General features: G+C 37.2%; 1 protein-coding gene across 1 annotated transcript; it reads left to right on the forward strand.

Moving 5' to 3' along the window:
- Positions 1–312: 312 nt before the first annotated feature.
- Positions 313–5,210, forward strand: LOC113316897 (conserved oligomeric Golgi complex subunit 6-like). The gene is made up of 10 exons (XM_026565055.1): positions 313–713; positions 1,282–1,429; positions 1,974–2,081; positions 2,237–2,304; positions 2,741–2,864; positions 3,029–3,175; positions 3,473–3,739; positions 3,830–4,114; positions 4,257–4,412; positions 4,544–5,210. Exons 1-10 carry the CDS (start codon positions 445–447, stop codon positions 5,057–5,059), a joined length of 2,088 nt encoding a protein of 695 aa, XP_026420840.1. The 5' UTR covers positions 313–444; the 3' UTR covers positions 5,060–5,210.
- Positions 5,211–21,037: the final 15,827 nt, after the last annotated feature.

The following is a 21,037-nucleotide window of genomic DNA, read 5'->3' on the forward strand; positions in this document are numbered from 1 at the left end:
GAAGTTCATTCATATGTGATTTAATTTGGTTTTTATTATGTTTTCATTTGTAAGAATGAACTTTGATGGTTCATCACACAGAATGAACAACTACAAAAAAATAAGTAAAAATTAACACAAAAGGATATTTTTGTCTGTTTTATATTTTTAAATAATTATAGACCAAACAGTAAAGGCGTTTTGCAATAGACCAAACAGACATGGGCCCCACTAAAAAAGGACCAAAACGATATTTTTCCCTTCCAAGGGCATAAATTTAATTAAGACATAAAATAAGGGATACAACTACAGAAATCCACAACTCCTTTTCATCTCAGAACACCATTGATTTACTGTAAATAAAAACTCTGATATTAAGAAAACTTAAAAAACAAAGGAAACCCAATACCAACGTATCATCATCCATCATAAATTCTACAAAGAGAAGAGATCCAGAGAGGAGCGATGGCGGTGACACTAGCACCAGGATTATCAAGAAAACTTAAGAAAGTATTAGAATCAAGAACTGATTCTCCTGATCTGTTAGATTCATTAAACACTCTTTCTACATTCTACACTGAAAACACTCAACAATCTCGTAGAAATCTTAGATCTAATATTGAGAAAAGATCTCTTGATATTAATCATGAGTTTCTATCTGCTTCTAATTCTGCTCAGCAAGCATTGGATCGTGTTGAAGAAGAAGTTAATGCATTAGCTGATTGCTGTGACCAGTAAGATCAATTCCTATCATCTCCTTATCTCTTTATAATTGTGGGTTTTTCTTTTTAAGTCTGAAACACAATGGAACTGAACTGAGAATTGTAATTTAGGAATTGGGATTTTGTTGGATTTTAGGGTTTAGCTTGATTTGTGGAAGCAAACTGTAATTTTGTAGGGAATTTGTGTTCTGGGGCTTAATTGTAGGTGATGAATGTTAGCTTTTAGGTTAGTATTTTTGTGATTTAGTTCTGAGTAAGTTGCATTTGGTGTTGTGAACGTTTTGATATGAATTATGGGTTTGGAATTTGTGTTACTAGTTGTGAAATTTGTGATTCACGGCCTTGGCAATGTTGCCATTGCGCTTAGGGCATTGGCTGAGTTAGCTACATAATTAGTTATGCTGGATCCATGTTTATGTGAGAACTTAGAAAGCGGTTTTCTCGAAAAATTCAATGTCTTCTCTTGTTACTACTTACTATGACTAAGAAAACCTGACCTTAACTAACTTTAAGAGGAGGAACTTAACTAAATTCTATCACCTGACCTTTGTTTTGGCAATTCCTTCTTCTTCACCTCCAGCATTGCCAAGGCACTCAGCAGTTGCAGTGCGAGTACCGGGGATATCATCAGTACCACGGAGAGGCTGAAACAAGAGCTTGAGATCACTACTCAACGTCAAGAAATTGTCAATTTGTTTCTCCGAGATTATCAGCTTTCTAATGAAGAGGTACAAAACAGCAACTCAATTACATTATTATGGGGGTTTAGTGTATCTTTTTATTTTGTTATCGATATGGAATGATAGAACGTTTTTAGTAACTCACCCTTCAAACTAAAATGCTATACCTATAGTGTTTGACCTAGCCTGTCAAATAGGATCATCCAAACAGTGGCTGAGATTGAACACATGAGGCTCACTTTCCGCTGCTACCACAACCTATGGTTTAATTTATCTTGTTCTCTCATTCGCTGAGCCCTGATTACAGACTAGTTAAAACGCGGTACATATACCAGGATTGCTAAAATATGCGTTATACCCAGCCTCTGAAAAAGTGACATGGTTAGCCCAATAGTGCCTGAGGTTGAACACATAGGGCCTGCTATTCTGCGACTACCCAGTGGTTCTAAATCACTTTCTCTCATTTGCGGAGCCTTGATCAACAGACTGGGCCAAATGCAGTTCAAATAGCAGGGTGGCTATTCAAGTATGATAATATGCTGTTTGGCGATTGTTTGCGTTTATATCTCATTGAGGTAATCTGATCTTGCAGATCAATGCACTAAGGGAAGAAGATCTGAATGAACAATTCTTTAAGGCGCTTTCTCATGTTCAAGAAATTCATGCTAACTGCAAGATACTACTCCGGACACATCACCAGGTGTGATCTCTCTCTCTCTCTCTCTCTCTCTCTCTCTCACACACATGGCAATTATATACTTCTTAATTGGGAAAACTTATAACGAAGCACCAATATTTTAGTCAATCATCACTGCGTGACCTTTACATTTAATTCGTCAATGTTTCCTTTCCCAGCGAGCGGGTCTGGAGCTGATGGACATGATGGCTGTATACCAAGAGGGAGCCTATGAACGCCTTTGCAGGTGAACACTTTATGAAATAACTAGAGAAACATTATGGAGCATGTGTAATTTTTAAGCCTTTTTTTTTGTTTTTGTTTTTTTCTGGTATGGTATCATTGCCGTAATCTTCAACTACATCAGACTTATTCATCTATGGAACTGCGGTATCTTTTCCTACTGAAACCATCACAAGGATTAAGTTTTCTAATTGTGTACGGTATTTAGGAAGTTGCATACTTCCATTTCGAGGTTCAAAAAACTACAATATTCATATCTGTGTAGACTGGTAAACTAAATTAGTATTACTATTAGTCTACTAGGTTTACATTCAACCTGTCCAACTTTTTTGGTTTTGGTTTCACTGGCATAGTGTATAATCTTATTTTTTTTTATGAAGACCAATCTTTTTAATGCTCCCTTCTCTTTTGTTTTTCCACTATGTATCTTCTTGTTGTAGGTGGGTTCAAGCCGAATGTAAAAGATTGGGTGACACTGATAATCCTGAAGTTAGTGAACTTCTGAGGACAGCTGTTAGGTGCCTGAAAGAAAGGCCTGTTCTTTTCAAGTATTGTGCTGAAGAGGTGATTATGTTCAGGATTTATTTTCCCCTATTCGTCACCTTTAAAAGAGCTTATTTGTGGATCCTCTATAGTAGAAGAAAAGAGGACCCAGACTAGGTATTGAGTTACCTTCATGGCTCCTTCACTTATAGGTCTTCTGACATGATTAATTGCGTATTATTCAGGTAGCCAATATGAGGCATCATGCATTGTTTAGAAGGTTTATAAGTGCTCTTACACGCGGAGGACCCAGTGGTCACCCTAGGCCAATTGAAGTGCATGCTCATGATCCTTTACGTTACGTTGGTGATATGTTGGGATGGCTACATCAGGTCTGGTCATTCCCTCGCTTCTTTACTACCACCTACTCTTTGTATATAAAATTGAGATTTTCAGATCTAAGTTAGCTTAATATTGTTATGTCAAAATCGCTCAAAAAATGATAAATTTTCTGGTGTTTTAACTTGTCATTCTGTCTTTTTTTTGATTTGTACAACATCTGATTGTGTAATCTGATATCTAAGATTGTTTTTTTTCCTTCTATTGCAACACTTGAATATTTATCAAATGCACCTAAGTCTTGTAATAACCCACTGATGAGATTTCTTTTTCTTTTGGTCTCCAAGTAGGCGTTAGCTTCTGAAAGGGAGCTTGTATTCGTTTTACTCGACCCAGATGCAATGGTAGATACTGGGCCCACTGCTCGGAGATTTTCCCAGAGTGCAGAAAGTGATTATACCAATTCGGCTGAATCTGATGTAATATTTGTTTTGGATAGAATATTTGAGGGGGTATGCCGGCCATTTAAAGTGAGAGTTGAACAAGTTTTGCAGTCTCAACCTAGTCTTATAACTGCGTATAAACTTAGCAATACACTGGAGTTCTACTGCTACACAGTGAGTTACTAAACCTAATGTGGTACTCGTATGTCGCACTACTGGTCTTTCTATCTCTTACTTAGTACCCTTTTGGTTTTCTTTTCATAGGTTTCAGAATTGCTTGGCCGAGAAACAGCTCTCTCTGACACACTTTGGCTACTCAAAGATGCTACACAACAAACTTTCTTTGACATCTTGAAGACTAGAGGAGACAAACTTTTGCGGTACCCTCCCCTTGTTGCAGTTGATCTTTCACCACCATTGGCAGTGCGAGAAGGACTCTCTGTTCTGCTAGAAATAATTGACACTTATAACAGCATGATGGTTCCTGCTTCAGCCAAGAAGCCTGACTTTGAACCAGTTATCTCCGCATTACTAGATCCTGTAGTACAGGTATGTTTGGTCTCCTGCAAGTCAGTTGGTTAACCTAGCTTTGATATGGAAGGAACATGTTAAAATGAAGATTTCTGCACCATTCTTTTGTATTGTTTTAGGATTTAGTTCCTTATTAAACTTGATTGTGCATCTGTAACAGATGTGTGAGAAAGCAGCAGAGGCACATAAATCCAAAAGAGTAACAAATTCATTAAGGAGAAGCAGAACAAGTTCTGGTTCCAACCATTTTAGTACAGATTCTTCAGCGTCAGTGGATGCAATTTTGTCAAACAGCAGTTCAAACTCATCTTCTCAGGTTAGCAAATTGCCTTTGTTTTACCAACATCCACTGATTTCGTGGAGATATTGTTCTTAGATTGTGTTAGTTAAGTTGCTTCTCTTCTCTGGTACTAGATATAACATTTAGCTAATGATTTATGCACGCAGAATAATGAAACACCATCAAAGATCTTCCTCGTCAACTGCTTGACAGCAATCCTGCAACCATTGGTGGGACATGAGGTTGCAAGGGAATATATGAAGAACCTCGAATCCATGATTGAGAGGCATGTAAATGTCCTTGTGGAAAAAGAGGTTGATTCCATCCTAAAGAAATGTGGTTTATCAAACAAGATTTCTGTGATCCAGAGTTTTGTTACTGATGAGGAAAACAGTACTAAGTTGTTAGCAGAGGTAGATCAAATGTCACCAGCTTCATTCTCAGAGTGTCTAAGGGCTTTCTTTGGCCTCATCCTAGGAAGTGACACCGCGTCACTTCCAGAATTTGAACAAATGCAAGTCCCTCGACTCCGCTCTGAAGCTTGCCTCCAGGTTGGAAGGTCGCTAGCTGATGCTTATGAACTTGTATACAACACTATTATGGATCCCAAGAATGGGTATCCAGACCCCAAATCATTGGCAAGTTATCCACCTGATCAGATACGGACCATCTTAGGCATTTAAAAAGATACATACAATAGTAGGTCTTCCATCGTCTATACATTATATACTTTTGTAACAGAAACTGAATTTTGTCATTTTAGTCTGTAGATTTTTATTTGTGGGCTTAAAAACTGTTCTGGGCCGCCCTAATTCTTAAAGGTTTCTTATCTCACAGCCAGTAGTTTCCTTTTTCCGATGTGAAAACTACAGTGAGACCCATTCTCTCAGATTTTCCACACAGAAAGCTTCAGGCGCCCCCATTTTTGGGGAAAAAATTATTCTAAAACCCATAATTTATAAAATTCTGTTTTACTCTTTTCAAAAGGAAATTACTTCTTCAATTCGTTTTTCTTCTTCCTCTCAACTGCAGATCTTCATCAACACTTGAATCAGATCGAGAAGAGCGATTATTTGAGGTCGATGGAGCTACGGTTGTGTTGTTGCAGAAAGATAGTTGAAGCTGCTGCCGAATCTGGTGATGATTGAAGAGAATATTTTGTTGTTGCTGGTAATGAATATGCTATGAAATCGACGGGGTTTTTGAGTCCGTTGCTGCTATGAAGATTGATATGATGAATTGATGATTTTCTGTGATGGTTAGGGTTGCAGATGAACAGGAAAAAAAATTACAGCAGCAAGGAATTTCGATTCTAATCTGAATTTGTGTTGCAATCCAGAAGATATTGTGGATGTATCAAGATTTGGAAGATGGGGGTTGAGATGTGGAGAGTGGTGTTCTGAAACTACAGTTAGGGTATGGAGAAGATTGAGAAGATGAAGATGGTATTGATTCGAATTAGAGATGGGCTTTGGCCGTTACGATGAAGAAGGGTTTGTTCTTGAGTTCAATGATTAGAACTGATGTAGAGGAGAAAACAAGGGTTGGTGGTGGATCTGAAATTGAAGGGGATTTTAGAAAACAAGGGTTGGTAGGAAAATCATGGTGATGTTGTCGCTTCAGGAGGTGATACAAATTCAGAACATAAAGGTAATATGGAGTTCAATTTGAGAGTTTTCTCTTGATTGATTTTAAGATTGTATTGCGAAATTGTTTTGTGATTATAGAATTTAGATGAGTTTTAGTTAGATTTGAAATAGAGATGATTGGTGGTTTGTTAATTACAGAGGAAGGAAGTTTGAGCCTGTTCATGCTTGTTATTATGTGAGTGAGTGATGATTTTGGTTGTGTAAAGGCATGAACTGATTGGGCGTTACATAATAGAAATGGGTTGTTGCAACTGGAATGATGTGGGTTAAAATACTCTTGTGTTAGTAGAGTGGATGATAATGAACTTGAATTACAGAGATGTTGGTGGATGAATGAACATCTAGTGGATATGTTTTGGCTGTAAATGAGTGCTTATGCACTAGTTTTTTTATGTCGTTTACACTAAAAAAAAATTGTTCTGTTTAGTTTAGTAGGGACAGTGAGCTGCCATTTCTAGTGGTAAGCTCAACAGTCGGAATGCTGTCAGTCTCTGTGAATTTGATGCCTTTCCGTCCAAACTTCTGGTCAAGCGTAGGCGACGATGTACTGGTTTCGGTAATGTGGTGGCAACGGATGATGGGTTTGGCGTGCGTGTGACGTGAATTTAAAAGAAAATGGAAGTGTGAATAGTGATGAATGACAGGTTATGCATCTACAAATTTGTTGCATAACTTGTTATGCGTTCTCGAAATTGGTTGCGTAACACTATCTGCAGTTTTTTTGTTTTGTTTTCTTTTTGCATAACTTGTTATGCAGTCCAGAAAACGGTTGCATAGCATGTTATGCAACAACTTTTTTGTCACTATCGGAACTAACAAAAACAAAGACCGCATAACTTGTCATGCACCAATAATAATATATGCATAACATGTTATGCAGTTGTGAAAATCGATGCATAACCTGTTATGCATTCGAAAATATGGCTGCATAATGCATTATTTATCGAGAAAATTGATGCATAACCTGTTATGCATTGGAAAATATGGCTGCGTAATGCATTATGCATCAATTTTTTATGTACGCACTAAAATCAACCAAAACAATGGCAACATAACTTGTTATAAATGCATAACTTTGTTAGGCAGTCAAGAAAATGGTTGCAAAATTCATTATGCGTCTGCATAATGTGTTATGCATCTTTTTTGGTGGATGCATAATGGTTATGTATCAAGTTTTCGAAAATTTTGCCTAAAATGATGATCAACTCCGATTTTTTTCGTGAAAAACAAAAATTTGATATTGTTGTTTGTACTTGTTGTGTAGCTCTCTTAAAAAGATTTCCAACGATATAAAATTTTTGAAATTCCAAGGCGCGGATTTTTAGATATGTTATGTCCAAGTTGCGCTTCCAATTATACCCCTGAAAAATTAGGCTGCATAACGAGTTATGCCCTATGTAGTCAATTTCGCTTGTACCGGCCGAAATATCGGCGGAATTTCGTGTACCGGTGTTAGAGCGAAACGAAAACACAAATATCGCGGTACGATATTTAGCCGATAATATCGGCCGATATATACGAAACGATACAGTCCGGTTTTCCCGATATGGGACAGTTTCGGAATTGTTTTGTGAACGTCAGGTCAATTTAGGAATTTTAAGTGAAGGGAAGGATAAAATCCCTAAATCTCATCGAAATTTTTGGCAGAAAAATCTTCAGAAACCCTTCTTGGCATCCGTTTTTTTCTTCTTCTTAATGTCAATGGCGAGATTCAATTGATGGTCGATCTGTTAACAAGAGGTTAGGGTTTTGATAGTTAATTTCTTCTTTTGCTGTGATTTGTATCTAATTATTCTTTGATGAATTATTTGTTAAATCTTGATACATCTTGATAAAATGGTTTTCATCATTAACAAATTAGTTTCTCCATCTTAATTGATAGTTCCATTCTTGTTAGATCTAATCAATTTATGTGTGTTCTTTCTGTATGAAACTATCAAACCAACTGTGAATTCTCCCATTTTTCCAATTTGAACTTCATACGACAACTCTTATGTTTTGAATGAACTTGTTTGTTTTTCTAAAATTGATGCATTTTAATGTTGTATAATTTTGTGTGAAACAATATAAATTATAGATATAAATTTAGAACCGATATCTCCCCGATATTTGAAACCGAGATCTCCCCGATACAATGTTGTACCAGTGTACCGGTCCTCAGCCAAGACAAACCGGTATCCGATATTGACTACATTGGTTATGCCTGAAAAAATAGTATGCATAACGAGTTATATATTGATTCTTAATAATTTTCTATAATTATGGGTGTCAAAGAAATAATTATGGGTGTCACGGTATCCAAAATTAATTGTGGACCTGACAATGATAATATTATTTCTTTTGAGTCTCCCCCTAATTTCCCGTTTTCCGATTCCAATTCTGTTTTTTTTACTATAAATACTTACCACCCTCTATCTCCCGTAAATTCACAGTTTCTTTGCCTAAACCTCTATTTCCTTTTTATATCTTTTTTCTTTTTCTCATATTCAAACAACAGAAAAACTGATAAACAATGGGTTTAAGTTGGTTTCATCATGGGGATTCAGTAGAAGCAAGCAGCAAACAAAAAGGATTTATAGGTTTTTATTTTGAAGCCAGAATAATTAAACAAGTTGAAAAGGATATAATCCTTGTTGAGTACACAAAGTTATACGAAAACAATGAAACAGATTTGGTAAGAGAAGTGGTTCCTGTGAATGATCAATAAGGCATAAATCTCCACAAGCTAAAGCTTCATCGTATTTCAAGTCGGGTGATGTAGTTGATGTTTTAGATAGAGATGGGTGGTGGGTTGGCAAGATAACCAGAAGTAAACCTATCCGAAGAAAGCGTACGGGCGATGATCGTCCTATATATTCCGTTTGCTGTGATGATCATCCTATATATTCCGTTTACTTTTCTTCTACCGGAGAAGAAGAATATCGAAGTTGGAGTTGAGGCCTCATCAAGAACTGGATGTGGATCTGGACTGCTAAAGCAGCATCCAAGTAGAATGAATCCTTTAGTTTAAGCTCTTATTGCGTAATTGTTTAATTTCCACTTGTTTATGATATTACATTGTAGTGCGTTTTAAGATGTAAAAACGTGCAGTGCGTTTTAAGATGTAAATACGGGTATGAATCATCAAAGTTGTTTAGATAAAATTTAAGTACCAATTTGTCGCACTATTGAAAATAATGAAGCTTCTAATGATTTTATCATGTAATAAATAAACTTTGGCTAATAACTAGTACAGCCGTTGCCACGATGGGAGGGCCGGTCAAAGAAGAATATTAAGATTGGGTTTGTCTGCAATTACTTTCGTCTCGTTTCAGAAAAAATGATACTTTCTCTCAATTTTAGAAAAAGCGATACTTTCGTTCCGTTTCAGAAAAAGTGATACTTTCTCTCCGTTTCAGCAAAAGTGATACTTTTGCGATGAGAAGAGAAAATTCTATACCCATTTATATCCTGGCTAAATTGGGGCCTATGCCATTTAATTGGGGCCTCTAGATTATTTCATCCACCTAATACACAATGATAAGGAGTGTCTAATATTTATGTAAACTACCAAAATTATCCTCAAAAAAATATTAATATTACTAAATTACCCCATCAATCCTTAATAAACCTAACTAACAAAAATCAGTTTTCATTTCTAACCTAAAAACCGATTCTTCATCTCCTCTACTCCCTCTCTTTTTATATTTTTGAAACCGAAAATCGTCGATGATCGACGATTCAAAAACGATTAATCGTTTCTTTCTTCTATAAAATGTCGAAACCAAGAACTAAGTATGCTACTAACAGAAATCATTCTAGTGCGGACCGGACTTGTTGAAGCGATTCGAAATAGAACGAAGGAAGTGCAAGAACAATCCGAAGCTTCTCGTATCGCACAAGATGAAGAAATGGGTCGAATCAGGTACTTTTCTATCAACCCAATCCTCTAAACTAGGTTTTAGTAACATGCATTAGGTTAGAAATCGAGAATTTTGAAATCAAAAAGTTTCAGTGTTCACAGAATCGGGTTACGTTAATGTCGAAGTAACCCGATGCTTGTTAGAAACGGATTATGTTCTTCAACTTATAAACCGATTGTTCTGCATGTGAAAAGGAATCGAGAATCGTTAATGTATAAATAGCCCGATTGTTGTAGCCAATATTCCTGGATCTTTATTTTGTTGAAATCGGATTACATATGTTTTCACAAAAACCGATTGTGTAGTTGGAATCGGACTTTATATGTATATCGAGTAAACCGATTTCTGGAATCGGTTTACATTAGCACTTAACAAAAACCGATTGTGTACCTTGACTTAGAAAAAATGCATTCGATTCCATTTGTAGGATCAGAATCTTGCAGCAATAATGCCTCAGTGAAATTATCAACAACACAACACAATAGCGTCGCAAAACAATTTTAGAAGTGACATAATAAACGACGTCAGCTAAAATCATGAGAAAAATGTAATGATTCTCCGAAAATAAGAGAGTCTGCGAGAGTAACATTTGTAAGGTTGCGAGAATGTCGCGAGACATATCCGAAAATAAAGGACAGATTAGCTGTCATCCACTAGGTACTTCCCTATAAATAGTCGTTCAATTGTAAAGGAAAGGGAAAGATCTTTTTGAGTAAGAAACAAGTAAATAGGAGAGAGAAAATCTAGAGCAGTGATTATTCTTGATTCCTTTATCTTTTCTTGTAAGATTGTTCAAAGATTCATCAATAAAATTAAGATTGTTAATCTAAAAATGAGTTGAGTGTTAATGAAATCATTTGAGGGGTGTAGTGTAAGATTTCCTGCAACTACATAATGGCGCTAGAAACAGGGAACATTGAAGATTATTTTAGAAAAAAATGAAGATTAATATTGAGATTTGTGAAGATTTGGAGTAATTGATTAAGAATTTTACATAATTTTTTGCAATTCGTTAACATTAAAGAAATGGCTAGAATAAGAAATACATCAGAACAACCAACTACTGTTAGAAGAAGCAAGAGAATTGCTGGAAGAGAAAGAAGTGAAATGGGAGAATCTACTAGAATGAGAAATAATGGAGAAAATCAAATTCAACTACCAGTTCAACAAACACTAGTACAAGGAAGGAATATAGATTATGATAGGGTGAGTATACACACTTGGCAACAAAATTCCGCAGAAGAAGTAGAAGAAGAGCAGCAAACCAGAAATCATAGACAGGTAGAGAGAAATCAAGAAGCAGATGAAGGAATAATTCATGGAGATGAGGAAATTGGAGCGTTAGAAACGTTGAGACGAAGAATACATGAAGAAAGAAGAGTTGAGGCAGAAGAACGTGCAAATCTAACAAGGCAAAATCACGAACTGAGGATGGAAAATATGAGACTACAGAGTAGAAGATCGAGAAGTATTACAAAATCATATTCAAGATCGACTAGAAGAGAGATGAGGCGAAACTCACCGACAATTAATGCTGGAAACAATATTCAAGAAGAAATATCAAATCCTAATGAAGAATATCGCGAAAATAGAGAAAGAGATGATGATCGTTATGTTCCACAAAATGAAACTTTTGATGATAGGAAAAATGGTAGAAATCAAGAGAATGGACAACGTTAGGGACGAAATGATCAAGATGGCGAAGGAAATCGAGAGGAAGGAAGGAGAATTTTACATGAGAGAAACTCAAAGAAATCAACAACGATTGAAGAAGAAATTGAAAGACATTATGCTGAACAAGCACGTTTAATTTGCGAACGTGAAAGATTGAGAGCGGAAATGGAAGAACAAGAGCTTCAGGAGACAATTCGCCAGAACAATCACGACAATCGAGAAAGAAGGCGTACACAAAACGGAATAACGGTAATATCAATGAAGAGTATGATAGAATACAGAGGATGGCTGAAAGACAGCGAATGGAATTAATAAGAAATGAACAAAATCATGAAGGGGAAAATGAGAGACATAATCATATGCGAATTCAAGATAGAGATGAAGAAGAGAACTCGCAGAAGAAGACGAGATGAGGATAATGAAGAAGAAATGCAAAATTTCGCGAGAGAAGAAAGACATGAACGCAGAAGAAGAGAGGCGAAATTAAAAAGACCAATGGATCAAAATTCAGGTGTAAATAAACAAATCTTGAAAGAGTTAGAAGAAATGAGAGGAATGCTAAATAATAGAGGAGAAGTAGGCAGAAGACAATTGGATGAAGCTATAGAAGAAGCTGCGAAAACTCCATTTACAAGGGAAGTACAACTAGGAGGAATACCACCGAAATGCAATTTGCCCGCATTAACCAGCATTTTTGATGGAACAACTTGTGCAATTCAACACATTAAAGCCTACGTGAGGTGCATGTTGCAATGGGAAAATCATGATGGTATTATGCAAGTATTTCGCATCCAGCTTAACAGGGGAGGCTTTAAAATGGTTCGAAGGTCTACCAAAGAATACAATAACATCCTTCAATCATTTGCAGACTACATTCCTAGGGGCATATATAAGTAATAATTCTTCGCGACCTGGTATTGAAGACGTGTTTGGATTAAAACAAAGGATTGGCGAAAGTTTGAAGCACCTAACTAAAAGATGGAGGACTATGTGTAGCGAAATGGCTGGCCGTGTAGATGAGAGATATCTTATATTATCATTTATCAATGCTATGTTTGCAACCAACCTATTGTATGTCCAAATTTTCAGAGTCAAGAATACGATCACAATGACTGAATTGCGAGAACTTCAAGAAGAATATATTGCTCTAGAGGAAAGGCAAAATGAAATGGAATCATACCCAGTTGCGAACACCAGTTCACAAACAGCGAATGCAAGCTTATTACCCAAGCTAATAAACACAGTAGCGAATACTTCGCAAGTACAACAAGAGAAGGTGAGGTAACAATCAACAGAAACTGGTGGCTATGGGAAGCCGAGATCAAGAGGAGTATGAAGGAGAAAGAAATTTCTACAATCGTGGTGGAAATAACAAGATTCAAAGACTCGATCAACCACAAGAAACTTATGGAGGTCAAAGACAAAACTATAATAGAGGACAAGGAGGTCACAAGGTAGTATGGGAAGAAATCAAGATGCCACCTCTAAATGCAAGTGTGGAGAAAATATGGGAAGCTATAATTTTGATGGAGAATATACCAACACCATGGAACATGGGAACGGAACCACCTCCAAACCACAGAAGTCATGAGTTTTGTTCTTATCATCATTTTCATGGACATACAACAAATGATTGCAGAAATGTAAAAAGAATTATTCTGAGAATGATAGATCAAGGAAAACTAAACCACTTTTTGGTAGGGCACCCACAATCTCAACCATTGCCACCACCACCAGAGCATCACAAAGTAAACACGATGAAAAAGAAGGAAACATTCTTCATAGAAGTTGGTGCAAAAGCAAAGAATCTATTCTGTCACTCTATCGTACATTCATACAAGACAATTGAAGATTTTCATGACAATGTTTTGAGTAGAGTGTTCGCAAGAGATAATGATGGAAGAGAAATTATGAATATTGCGAAAATCTCGCCACTAGAGGAATGGCAGAAACAGATCATTTCTTTTACCGCAGAAGAAATCCCGAAGGTGAAGAGGTACATGATAATCCATTGGTAGTAAAATTAGAAATTAATCCAAAACCGAAAGAAGATGAGGATGATGAAGCTGAAGATTCATGGGCAAATAGATTCTAATCGATACTGGAAGCTCTGTGAACATCTTATTTTATCATACTTATAAAACTATGGGAGGAAGAGATGATGATCTTATACCATCAACATATAAGATATATGGTTTTAATGGTACTGCCAACAAGCCTAAAGGGGAGGTTACTATGCGAATTCCATTGAAGGGAATATCTTCTGAAATCCTATTCTGTGTCGTTGATGTAGAATCACCCTACAATGCATTAATTGGTCGACCTTGGCTACATGGGATTCTAGGTGTAGCTTCAACTTTCCACCAGTGCATCAAATTCCCTCACCCCAGGGTGTAGGAATCATAAAGGGAGATTGGGTTGAAGGAAAGAGGTGTTACGAAACTGAGATAGAATCTTGCGAAGGAAGAGCAAACAAGAAGGAAAATTGGCGACACAAAATCAAAGAGACACAAAGAAGTGAGAGGTTGATGGTGGATGCAATCGAAAGAAAAGAAGAAGAGATGTTGCGAAACTAATGCTAGCTCAGAATAAAAATGATGAACATACCACTACCAAGGAAGCAGTAGCAGAAAATAATAAAGAAGCAGAGGATGGCAAAGGTAATAAAACAAGAAATGTATGAATGATTAATTTGTTGCGACACTCTCGCAATAAGTAAAATTCTCAAAAATACATTTTATTGAATGACAAAATTGAGATTGCGAAATGCAAATACGATATGATGATGTGCGAGAATCTCGCAGAGATAATGAATTTTACAGAAGACAATCAGAGAACAATGACAAAAGAGAAAGGGGCGAACCTTTATGGCGTACACCCTAGTTCGCGAATACAATTTCGCAAGAGGCAAATGTAAGACCTAAAGTACGTCATATAAGGGGGTACCTGTTGCATGGCTCAGGGAAAGGCTACACCGCCACCGGAACCTGAGTCATGGAGATTTGGGGTCAATAAAGCCCATCCGGGAGAGGCACCTTGGATTCTCAGCTTAAGCATATGACTTAGGTTGGGCGACTAAGGTAATAAGGACTCTCCCAAGGAGTGCAGAATCTGATCAAGCGCCGAGGTACACGGTTGAGTCAAGAGTGCCAGGGGCGTTTGAAGCGTACCTTGCCATTCTTGACAAGTCTTGGCTTATACTGCACTCGGCCCGAAGAAAACCCCACTTAGGGTGCAGTCTCGTAACCATAACCCTATAGGTAAAAGGGATAAGAGGCTGCGAAAACAACTGGTTGTTGTTAAGACTGGATGGGAGGATAACCTTGTATGGTAGAAGTACGCCTCCTTGAAGGGGCAACCAGGGGGAAGATAAGGGCGGCACCCTCCATTAGGGAGCTGATAAGTGTCTTAAGACGCAAATGTCATGAGGCTTTTTACTCGCAAGGGTATTAAGGCTTGTCATATTTGTGCAACAATCCTGAAGAGGCAATAATACAAAAGAAAAAGATAAGACGAGATCAATGGGTTTTCGCATGAAAGTGCGAAGACGTCCTGCGATTTCGTCGCAAGACGCAATGTCATGGGGCTTTATTTTCGCAAGAATATTTAGGCCTGTCATATTGTCGCAACATTCCTGAAGAGGCCATAATACAAAAGAAAAAGTTAAGGCAAGATCAATGGGTTTTTGCATGAAAGTGCAAGAACGTCCTGCGATTTTGTCGCAATGACAAGAGGTGGCATAATAAGACCTTTAATTAGGAAGGCAAAATAAGACCACACAGGAATGAGATTTTGAAAAGAATCAAAATTCACTTCGCATAAGATTGCGAAATTATACATAAAACTGCGAATTGAGGCACAAAATAAGAAAAATCTACAAAATCTCTCATTTGGATACAAATAACAGAGGCAAGTATGGGAATGAATGAAATTAGAAAATGTTATTTGTCTCCATGATAGATTTACACAAAAATTAAAAATTAATGATTATATTGATTAACTGTATTGCAAGGAAGAATTGTTTTAATGAATGCAGGTCAAAATGAAAGAAACCATATATTAAGGAATAGGGAACCAAAAGAATTCGCAAATATACAGAAAGAAGGAATAAATGTACAAGTATTACAGAAGATTAAAGAAAGAAACAAAGACTACTTCTTAGTTGATCCTTCATCATCTTCATCAGACTTGTTCCCTTCTTCGTCTGTCAGAACTTCATCACCATCAGAACCTTCATCATCAGCTTCGCTATCAGAAATAATCAGACTGGGAATTCTTTGGGATCTCTTCCAAGAGACAAGGATAATCAGAATGAGGATACTATGGTCATCACAAACCATTTGGATAGTTTGATTGCGAAAATGCATAGCATCATTCTTAAATTCGCAACAGTGATCTTGATTTGATTCTTTAATCTAGAATACTTGTCGTTGCGAGAAGAAAGATTCTTTGCGAGTTCCTCTTTTTCAGCTTCAAGTTCCTCAATATTTTCACGATATCTACTTTCAGAATCTGCGAGCAAAAGACAATCAATTTAACTTGATGAAAATTCATAAGAAACAAAAGATTAGTAAAGAAGAACAGTTAATAACCTTCTCTGTCAGAAATCATATCTCTAATCAAGGCTGTATGCTCAACTTGGAGACTAACATTTACACCTAAATCTTTTCTGGCATCATCTAAGATTTTCGCAGCCCAAGCAAATTCATCCTCATTACTTATAAGAAGACGAGAACGAATTTGGTTTTCTCTTCGCAGAGCTCGATGTTCTTGCGGTTAGCTTCATCTCGTTCAAGTTGAACTTCAAGAAGAGTCTCTTGGAATTTCGCCAAAGCCTTAGCACCTTGATCAGAGATGCGATCCTTATCATCTATGAGACCGCTAATTTTGGTTCTCAACTCATTGATTTTCTCTTTAGAATTAAGAAGGAGACGCTTAAATCGGTTGGCTAAGCCTAAACTAGATCTATGGTCAATTTCTAAGAGGCGAAATTTGGATCTAGTTCATTCAGAGAAAGAGATGAAATTCTATCATTTGAGAAACTATTTAAAGATTTATTAAGACGCTCAAGAAGGGTATCATTATCCAAGGCATTAGGAAATGAACGAAGAATGGTAGCTTCATCAGAAAGACCATAAATGTCTGCAAAAAGGATCAATTAAATAAGATAAAACAACAGGATGAATGAATGAAGGGAAAGGAGAAAAATAACATACCATAGAGATGATTATTAGCTTGCTGAAGGCTAGATATTTTGTTCTTATACGAATAAGAATCAATTTCTAGTTGTCTGTTTTCTCGCGAAGACATTTGACTTCAGCTTCCAGTTCTTGATTCTTTGTACGAAATTGAAGATTCTTCTTTTCAAGATTTTCGCGTCTCCTCTCTAGATCTGAGGCAACAGCGAAAGAAGCTTTTCCAGCTTGTGAGAAAATATAAAAAGTATTAATATAGAAAGAGATTTTGAGTTACAACAATGAAGAAGTAAAAGGATGAAAGTATACCAGACTATTAAGAGAATGCAAGAAATTGGGAGTCACTGATCTAGAAACTCCACGAAGAGAATTATCACCATCCAACAAAGGAACATCGCAAATTGTGAGATTTACAGGTGTTAGAGAATTGACTATCTCCCATTCCTTGCAAAGAATCAGAAAAGAGGCCAGAGAGCTTAGCCATAGAAGATTCAGATGGAGAATCTTCATTTGCAGCAACATCATCATTATCCTCATCATCCTCATCATTCTCGGAGTTTTCATGAGAAGGAATATTTGAAGGAGAAGAAGAACAAACTTTTCTTTTCTTTGAAGGAGGAGCAGTTGGTTTTTTCCTGCGAAGAGCACCTTTGCCTTTATCACCAGTCTTCGAAACATTGGCAGGTTCTTCTATTTCAGCAATAATCTTCACACACAGATAGAAATAAGAAATGGAAGCAACAGTATACTGTTTAAAATCATAAGAGAATGTTTCTTACCTCATCTGTGTATGAGCGAAGAGCTATCAAGGTACTAGTCTTCCCAGTCCTGTTATAACTATCTTTCAATTTTTGGATCTGTAGAATGTCGCAAGGGTCAGAGAACAAAAGAATAAAGACAAATAAAGAAATATAAAGTGAGCGAAACTGGAAGAAACATACCTCTTTCTCCTTCTCGGGCCAAGAGAATACCCAAGGTTGATAGGTAGTGAGATTCTCAGGAAGAACATTTGACCCAACAATATAAGGTCCTTTTAGCATCAAGGGAAAAACACACCATTTATCATCTTTGGATTGGCGAGGAGTTGAGTTCTTACCAGAATTCCAATCAATGTCTTGCATGAGTATTATATCTTCATCAATGTTATCTTTCCTTTTCAAACGAATACCCAGCGAATATTCTCTTTCTTCATGGAGATCAATTCATAATTTTAAAAGAAACTCGCTACTGTATATTTCTCACCAATTATCTCCAAGTATGCGAATTTAGGATCCCTAAGTTCTTTGTAGTACAAATATCCTTTACCAGCATCACGGTTAGCGAACTCTAACATCAGACGGATGCAATCCCCACTCAATTGAAAGATAGCTCGCGAAAATACCGAGTGAGCGAGAATTTCATAAAACAGAGGAATATCTGGATCATAAAGAGGAATGGGGAGACCTGCGAGAATTTGACCTAGCAAAATTATGATTGATTGATCATCACAATATTGATCGGAGAAAAGTTTAATAAAAAGATTTGATTTGACACTTTCACCAGGAATGGTAGAAAGTGTGAAACCTTTCTCTGCAAGATCTTTTTGGACGTCTTTTAAGTTTTTCTCATGTTTATGGCCACTTGGAGGCATATTTGAATATAGAGTATGGGAATGAATAAAAATTAAGAAGATTGAAGAAGGAAGGATTACAGTAGCGGAACTTACGGAAGAACAATAGAGTTGCAGAGTTGAGAGAATAAAAAGAGAAGAGAAAGTAAAAAAAAAGTTGAAAGAGTAAGAAAAATATATAAAGAATATTTTTTACTCGAAGAAATAAACACCATTAAGACGAAAAGACATGAGCGGTTGAAAAGCAGCGGTTACAGAAGACGTGTCAAGAAACAGATGGAAGAAAGAATACGTGTGATAAATGCAGAATATGAAGAGATGAACAGCTGCGACATTTCTCACATCATTCTCTACTTTGCAGACAAGATATGAGAAGAGGCAAGATGTATGATCAGAATCTCACAACAATAATGCCTCAGCGAAATTATCAACAACACAACACAACAGCATCGCAGAACAATTTTAGAAGTGACATAATAAACGACGTCAGCTAAAATCATGAGAAAAATGTAATGATTCTGCGAAAATAAGAGAGTTTGCGAGAGTAACATTTGTAAGGTTGCGAGAATGTCGCGAGACATATCCGAAAATAAAGGACAGATTAGCTGTCATCCACTAGGTACTTCCCTATAAATAGTCGTTCAATTGTAAAGGAAAGGGAGAGATCTTTTTGAGTAAGAAACAAGTAAATAGGAGAGATAAAATCTAGATTAGTGGTTATTCTTGATTTCTTTATCTTTTCTTGTAAGATTGTTCAAAGATTCATCAATAAAATTAAGATTGTTAATCTAAAAATGAGTTGAGTGTTAATGAAATCATATGAGGGGTGTAGTGTAGGATTTCCTGCAACTACACCATTGTTGTTTGTCGCTTAACTCCGTATTCTACATGCCAAACAAGGAAAACCAACAAAAGCAAGCCGAAAAGAAATATAAGAAGACACCTGACCTTGCTACTCCTAAGCCTTTGGAACCTCGTCGACAAGGCGGTCAAAATTTGAATGCTTCCCACCGAAGGGCCGCGGGGAGTAAAGCGAAAGGGATCAACATCAATGACCCACCACCTCCAGCGGAGAAACCAACACATGAAGAATCTGATTCTGATACACCTACTGAACAAGAAGGTGGTGAGGAGGAGATGAATGTAGAAGAAGAAAGTTGTGGAAAGAAAGGTGTTGAAGAAGAAAGTGATGAGAGTGAAAGTGATGAAGATAGTCGTGGCAAGAAAGGTGTTGAAGAAGAAAGTCGTGGCAAGAAATGTGTTGAAGAAGAAAGTGATGAGAGTGAAAGTGATGAAGAAGGAGGTGAGGATGAAAGTGATGAAGAAGAAGGTGATGATGAAAGTGATAAGGAAGTTGATGAAGAGATAAGAGAAGTCGTTCAAGAACAATTGCAAGAACAAGAAGTTCAACAACAAGACCAAGGAGGAGACGCTCAAGAAAAAGGTAAGAAGAAAGAAGGAGCAAAGAAGACGAAAAGTGAACACATGCCTGACCCGTTGAAGATGTTTGCTCGCGGCCCTGATGATCCACCTTTAGGATACCCGGTGATGGAGGAAATGTATTATGGGGTTACAAAAGAAGTTGGGCCTCCGTCGTTTACAATTACATAGTAAGTACCTAAACATTATGCTATGTGATGTAAACATTATTATCCGTGTAGTGTTTTGATTGTCCATCATGGTTGTTTTGTTTTATAGGATTACAAGGATGCCGTTCATCTTATGAAGCCAAGAACGTCAGTGAGTATGATGAGGCAATGGCCACTTATAGCACCAGAATCCATCGAAGGAGAAGTTCCGGAAGTAGTCGATCTAGTCAATTTTACGGGGTTGGTACCTGCGGTCGACAATTTGGACCACCTTGGTTACGACAGACCTCTTTGTTCCGCCTTTTCCGAGAGATACTACGGGGAAACAAATACTTTACATCTTCCGTTTGGAGAAATGACGATAACTCCAAATGATGCGAAGTTCATTACCGGGCTAAGCATAGAAGGTAAAGCCGTGAAACACAAAGGGTACGCGCAAGAGCTTGCGTGGGACAAGATTTATGCGTGGACCAAGGTAGTGTTCCAATGGGATGAGGAGAAGACCAAGAAGAAGATGCTAGTAGGCAAGTCAAAGAAGAGGATATTCCATCCTCTCGAAGATGAGGGACAACTTCATGGGAACAAAGAAACTTCATGCTCAGGGAAAAGAGGTGACGCCGCAAAGTATCATCGGCACTGCCAAAGCGTATGTCCTCTATGTCCTGGGACCTGTTATCTTCCCCGACGTTTCCAGTGCGCGTGTGAACGCAAACTTTATCCAGCTTTTGCAACCATTTGACAAGATGCACGAATACTCTTGGGGAACTACCATGCTTGCACACTCGTTGAAGGAGTTGAGAAAGGCTTCTAGGGAAGCCAGGAACCAACTCGGAGGGAATATGGGTTTTCTGCAGGCATGTATATATTTGCACTAACCAATATTTGCTAAAAGGGATTTTGAGAACAAGGAATGGGACAGAGAGCATTATGGAGACAAGTACAACTACAGAAGTAAGCCGAAGAAACAAAAAAGAGATTTTATGAATTTGAGACGCCAGTTAGACAACTTGACGACGAAGGATGTTGTCTTTGATCCTTACAAG

Source organism: Papaver somniferum, chromosome 1 (genome assembly GCF_003573695.1).
Source record: "Papaver somniferum cultivar HN1 chromosome 1, ASM357369v1, whole genome shotgun sequence".
NCBI lineage: Eukaryota > Viridiplantae > Streptophyta > Magnoliopsida > Ranunculales > Papaveraceae > Papaver > Papaver somniferum.

Excerpts from the sequence above, each read along its gene's own strand:
- LOC113316897 (XM_026565055.1), top strand. The coding sequence starts at position 445 with ATGGCGGTGACACTAGCACCAGGATTATCAAGAAAACTTAAGAAAGTA. Across the intron at positions 2,305-2,740 it reads GCCTATGAACGCCTTTGCAG|GTGGGTTCAAGCCGAATGTA; the intron begins GTGAACACTTTA and ends TTCTTGTTGTAG. Across the intron at positions 3,176-3,472 it reads TGTTGGGATGGCTACATCAG|GCGTTAGCTTCTGAAAGGGA; the intron begins GTCTGGTCATTC and ends GTCTCCAAGTAG.